General features: G+C 48.9%; 1 protein-coding gene across 7 annotated transcripts in view; it reads left to right on the forward strand.

Annotated features, from left to right (window-relative positions):
- LPIN1 (lipin 1) overlaps positions 1-6,489 on the forward strand; it is a 149,647-nt gene that overhangs the window by 80,477 nt on the left and 62,681 nt on the right. For 6 of the 7 annotated variants that reach the window (XM_017854046.1, XM_017854054.1, XM_017854078.1 and 3 more), the window contains one exon: positions 5,233-5,433. In XM_017854046.1, coding sequence (XP_017709535.1) covers positions 5,233-5,433 — 201 coding nt within the window. Of the gene's footprint in view, positions 1-2,073; positions 3,320-5,232; positions 5,434-6,489 lie in introns of those variants that run through there. The other variant, XM_017854081.1, reaches the window with a different exon arrangement.

Below are 6,489 nucleotides of genomic sequence, written 5' to 3' on the forward strand. Positions count from 1 at the left end.
GTTTCTCCATATCCTTGCCAACACTTTTTATATTTTTTTTTTTTTTTTTTTTTTTTAATAGTACGCATCTTAATAGATGTGAAGTGGTGGTATTCACCCTTTTAAAAACTTTCAGTGCTTAGTTGTTAAGGCAGGCCCAGGGTGTAGATGTTGAGTTCCTAGGAACAGACAATAGATTGCCAGGTGGAGCCCGTGACCCTGTCACTTGTTGAGAATTATTGAGAAGATTTCCTGCTTTCAAATTGAGGTATTTTCAGATTTGCAAAGAAGTTATTCAATAGAGGGGACTGCTAAAGATATCAGAGCACCACTAATCTAAGCTAAAGCCACAGCTGGGGATATCAAAGCACCTTCTGGTTATTTGTGGTAGGAAAATACTCCAGACTAATCCAGTGGGAAGGTCACAGAGGAAGTTGGAGTCTTGGCTCTGTCTTTGCCATGGGGAGAGCTTAGCTAAGTCACTTCCCATTTCTGGGCTTACTTTTAAAAAATGAGGTTGTTGGAACAACAACTAAGGATCCTTCTAACTTCCAAATTCTTGGATTCTGAGCAGTAACCTTGAGTTTGCTCACTGAAGAGGGGCAAGGATGCTTGTTCTTGAGAACAAGAGAGCAGAGCAACAATTAAATTATTAAAGATGCCTCTTCAGTTGCTAAGAACTAAGGAGTGGAGCCTTTGTCTTGGAACGGATAGAGCTGGAATTAGACCTTGCAGGTTACCCAGGCCAACGTGCCCCCTTTACAGAGGAGAGGCTAGGATGCAGAGATGTGGTAATGCTATCCAGTTATGAGCTTTCTCTTTCTTACAAGCAAAAAAATATCAACAGTAGTTCTTAGATGTGCTGGCCTGGGTTGGGGCCTCACTGCTGGGGAGTTGGTCTCATCATTTGGTGACAAACATACCTCACCTGCAAGGGTGATGAAGGCAAAGAGATGGGGAACATGAGAAGGGGCTTCACAGAACCGAAAGAGAGGTTCAAAATCCAAAGACCTGGGTTCCAGTCTGGTGAAACTGGGTATGTCAATCCAGACAGCCTCTCTTCACTAGCCCTGCAATCTTCATTGCACTTTGGCTATCTTCTGGTTTTACCATCTGAAAGGCTGCATTCCTATAGGGTATTGTGAGAGTCAGCAGGAGATAATGTATATGAAAGAAATTGTACAAAGATGTTATTAATACTGCTTGCACGTAGTTTTAGAGTTAGAGGGTTACCTTTCTTACCAAACACATGTTAAAATCTAAGTTCAACGTGGAAGGAATAAGAAGTATCAGGGTTACAAAGAACCATTTCTTGCACTGTACATCTTTTCAGAAACCATCCCACCGCACCTTTTTTGCATGAAGTTAGACCTGCACCATTCGTAAACTTAGAGAAATGTGTGTTTTGATATTTATATATATGTGACGTATTAGCAGGACAGATGAAGGGGGAGCTGGGCTCTGGCGTTTACCCCCAGGTGAAAAGGAAGGCAGATGTGTGTTCCTCCCTGAGTGTGTTTACTAAGGGCTGGGCTTGTCTCCTCCGTTGAGAGAGGAGGTGTATCTGTACAGAGAGCTTCATTTAAAATTGTAAAATGCACCTGGGAGGGCTTCTTGCATTCTTTCCTTGGTAGGTATCATTCGTGACTTTTGGTTCTCTGGCCTGTTCTAAATTAGAATTAAATCCACAGTTCTTACCAGCCCCTGCATGCAGGGGATTTGACCACTTTTAAGCGTCATTTACAAATAGGTGTGCTGATCTCACTTTTGCTTATTTCATAGCAGTTGGGGTAAGATATACAAAAGGTATATTTTGTTTTTTTAACTTGAAAGACCAAAGTTTTATCCTTGGCCTTAAGAATGTAGCTCATAAAAGAACAAACAAACCATACAATTTCCTCTGCTCTCATACACACTTCTGACACCAAACCTGTGTGTGTCTCTTCCACACCAAGCAGTTCTCCAGCTCTTGGAGCACACCAACTGGGTGCCTATAATTGAATTCATTTCAGACACCGTCTACCTGGAGTTAGCATCAGATTCCACAGGCTAAGGGCTCATCCCCACAAGCTGTCCCTCACTTCAGATCCCAGTCAGTCTGGGCCTCCTGTGCGTCTGCCTGACTGGCTATAAATCAGGGGTTCCCATGACCACCTCCTTGGGTTCATTCCTTTGCGGATCGGCTCACGGAACTCAGGGAAACAGTTTACTGATCGCCACTGGTTTGTTATAAAGGATAAAACTCCGGAGCAGCCAGGTGGAAGGGTGGAAGGGTGCACAGGGCAGGGGGGTGGGGTGGCAGTGGTGCTTCTATGCCCTCTCCAGCACCCCAGCCTCCCAGCACTGCCACGCGTTCACCAACCTGGAAGCTCTCTGAGCCCCTTTCTTTCGGGTTCTATGGAGTCTTCATTACACAGGCGAGACTGATTTACTCATCGGTCATTGATTGCACTTAATCTCCCTCCCCTCTCCCTCCCTGGAGGTTGGGGATGGGGTGGGGGGCGGGGAGTGGCTGAAGGCACCAACGCTTGTCACAGATTAGTTCTTCTGGCAGCTAGCCCAGACCCCATCCTCCAGAGTCCTCTGATTAAACTTTGGTGTGGTCGAAGGGGGCTTATCTTGAGTGACAAAAGACGCTCCTTTCACCAGAGCAATAAAGCACTGGAGCTAAGGAGCTGTTTCAGGAGCAGGGGAAGAAAACGAAATATCGTAACAAAAGACATTCCTATCACTCTGATCACTTAGAAATTATAAGGGGTTTAGGAGTTCTGGCTGGGATCTGGGGATGAAGACCAAAATATATATTTCCTTTTACATCATAATATCACAGCGCCACTGAATGATAGGAAAAGCTCCCAGAACCAACCTGTCTACACGGCAGGTTTGTGAGCCACAGGTTCACATACGTGGTGTTTCCTGGAGTCTGTAAGTGACCTGAGGTGGGGGTGTTATCTGTGTGGTCACCTGTGTCCTGGGATAGTCGCCTTGAAGAATGGCAGCAGTGTGGACCAGGAGGAGGGGTGAGGTCTCGGGGTAGACTGGAAATTACGTCGTGCAAATCCTTCCTGTTTGGGCGGTATTTGCAACCACGTGGCTTCACGAATCCACCAAAGCATCAGGTGAATAAACGGGAGAGGAGAAGAGAGTCTGGGACTCAGCCCTGGAGTATAAGTCAGAGCTGGAAAGAAGAGACTCCCGAGACTGGATGACCACCAAGAGCTGCCACGTCCCTGAAGGGCCAGAGTAGGGTTGATGGCGTGACCCCCTGAAGCCAAGCAAGGAGTGGAGAGAGGAGGGCTGGAGGACTCCTGCCTGCCATGACCCAGTCCAGGGATAAGATGTGAGTGCCATGGGCCAGTCAAGACCGCCGGTTAGCACAGCAGGGCATAGTGACGGCAGAAGGATGGGAGCGGAGAGCTGCGTAGAGTGGACAGTGATGTGGGCAGGCGTGGGCTGCACCAGGTGGTCAGGGATCCGGAGCTATGAAAAGAAGGCCAGAGCACAGTGGTGGCTCACAGTCCAGCTGCCTTGAACCCAGAATATCTCTTGGCCTGTCCCTATCCGTCTGTTTCTTCTGTCTCTACCTCCTTTCCAGGCGGGGAATCGTTTCTCTCCTAGCCTTCCTGCCATCAAGTTTTTTTCTTGCCAGTCTTTACATTGTTACGGTGATGCTTTTGCTAAATCTTGGATCAAAGTGTCATTTTGTTCCAGAATCTGATGGCTTCACACAGCAGAGCCCGCATCTCCTGGCATGGTTCCTCACTCTCCATCCTTCCCTTCTGCACATTCTCTGTTCTGGGCACAGCTCCCTCTTCCAGTCTGGTAGTTTTAAGCTTCCATGCTTCTGCATGAACCTCTCACTGTCCCGCAGTACCCTGTCCACCTTCTCATCTGACATCTGAGGGTGTCCTGTCCTCCTCCAAGCCCGCCTCCAGTGCCAGCTCCTCTGATGCACCTTCTTTCCTTGATCATAACTCCCTTAGTGTTTACTTAAAACAAATTCAGCGACACTGACATATATTTTAGTTTGTGTGTGCGTGCGCGCGTGCTACTGCACTCCAGTCACACTCAGCTCACTGCAACTTCCACCTCCTGGGTTCAAGTGATCCTCCCACCTCAGCCTCCCAAGTAGCTGGGACTACAGGTACACACCACCACGCACAGCTAATTTTTGTGTTTTTAGTAGAGATGGGATTTTGCCTTGTTGTTCAGGCTGATCTCAAACTCCTGGGCTCAAGCCATGCACCTGTTTCATTCTCCCAAAGTGCTGGGATTATAGGTATGAGCTACTATGCCCTGCTAGTTCCTTGTATATTACCTCTGTTTCCTTCACGAGCCTGTGAGTCCTTCCAGGGGACAGGACTTTTCTTCTTTATCTCTGTGTTGTGGCCCCAGGCCCTGTAGAGGAGATGGCCTGAATGTTTGCTGAGTGGATTGCAGTTGATAGCCGGCCAGCAGCCCAGAGCGCTGGTGTTCCCTGGAGCAGTGGAGAGAAGTCAGACACGCAGACAAAGACCGCATGGAAATTGTCACAAACAAAAATCATTCATTTCCCTTCTCCAGTAAAATAGTCATTTGTTTTCAACTAGTATCAAGTAGCTACTGTGATTGGCATGGTGGGGGATCCTAAGCTGTATGAAATAGTCTCTTTCCTCTACAGTCTTGAGATTTAGTGTGTAAAACGTGTCCATCATGACAGAAGAAGGGGCAAGTGGCAGTGGTCCTAAGGACAATATGAACAAGCTTCATGGGACTGCAGAGGAGACAGGGCCTGGGGACAACTGAGATTAGATGTCATGGGGTCAAGGCTGTCTGTGCTGGACTCTGGGAGAGTAGAGACTGGTGGGCTTGCTGTGGGAGTTGGAGTGATGGGCCGTGATGGGCTGTGATGGGCTGTGATGGACCCTGATGGGCCGTGATGGGTTGTGATGGACCGTGATGGACCCTGATGGGCCATGATGGGCCGTGATGGGCCATGACGGGCCGTGATGGGCCCTGATGGGCCGTGATGGGCTGTGACGGGCGTGATGGACCCCGATGGGCCATGATGGGCCGTGATGGGCCCTGATGGGCCTTAATGGGCCACAATGGACCCTGATAGGCCATGGGGGTGGACGGAGCACATTCCACAAACGAGATGAGCTGAAAGTTGAGTGTGTAATCTACGTTTTTGAAATGGTGAGGAGTTCATTTTGATTGGTTCTTCCTTGGATTAATTGTGTGTCTGTGTGTGTTTTTTTGTCTGTTTTCCAGGCACAGACCATGAATTACGTGGGGCAGTTAGCCGGCCAGGTGTTTGTCACCGTGAAGGAGCTCTACAAGGGGCTGAACCCTGCCACACTCTCAGGGTGCATTGACATCATTGTCATCCGCCAGCCCAATGGAAACCTCCAATGCTCCCCTTTCCACGTCCGCTTTGGGAAGATGGGCGTCCTGCGCTCCCGAGAGAAAGTGGTGAGCTCTCAGGGCACGGGGACCTGGCACCGGCTCTCCTTAGAGAATGCCCTTGCACTCTGGTGATGCCACCTGTCTTGAACTCTCAGACCCAGAGTTTTAGGTCTCCGTTGGAAATGGTCAGTCATAGAACTGACAGTGACTAATTGAAATTATTCTAGTTAGCATGGCTGTGTAAATTAAAGTGCCGTGGCACACACCACTGTTTATTAAGCTCCTGTATCTGTGGGTCAGGAATTCAGGCAGAGCACAGTGAGGTGGTTTTTCTCTGCTGTCTGGGGCCTCAGCTGGAAAGGTCAAAGGCTGAGGGCTGGAATCATCGGAACACTCACATTCTTTGTGACCGGTGGTTGATTCTGGCTCTTGGCTGGGCTCTTTGCTGAGGCTGTTGGTCATACCAACTACCCATGGCCTCTCCACGTGGCCAGGGCACCCCACAATACAGTGGCAGTGGTGAGGTGAGCATCTTGAGAGGGAGGAAGCCAGGCAGATGCTGGATCTTCTTATGGCCTAGCTTTGCAAGCCACATGGCATCACCTCTGCTGTGCTCTACTGGTTGGGGCCATCATAAGGCTGCCTGGGCTCAAGGGGAGGAGAAATAGGCTTTTCTTGGTGGTGTCAGTGGAAGAAGGATAAAGTTCATAAATTTGGAGAGGAGAACTAGGTTGTTGCCTTGCCTGCTGGGTGGCCAATTCTGACAGGCTGGGAAGTGTAGCCTCCGGCCAGAAGCAGAAACAGACGCTTTGAAGGGGGGCAAAGAGACCAGGGATTTCTGGGATCACAGAATCTACATATTTAATAAGCCACAGGAGGGGGGTCACGAGTGTTCAGGAGAGGAAAACATGCACATGTGCAGCTGAGCGTCATGCTTCTCCAGGGGACCCATGTTCAAAACACGATGGCACTAGCACCATCCAAGGGTGGAGTTTTCTGGTGTCTGACATCAAAGGGTGGAGCAGAGGAAGGGAAAACCCTCAGGGCACATTCTCCCTAGATGGGCCAGGACCAGTTCCTGGGCTCTTATCAGGCAAAAAAAAAAAAAAAAAAAAAAAAAAA

The sequence above is a fragment of the Rhinopithecus bieti genome, unplaced genomic scaffold (assembly GCF_001698545.2).
Source record: "Rhinopithecus bieti isolate Rb0 unplaced genomic scaffold, ASM169854v2 scaffold_1530, whole genome shotgun sequence".
NCBI lineage: Eukaryota > Metazoa > Chordata > Mammalia > Primates > Cercopithecidae > Rhinopithecus > Rhinopithecus bieti.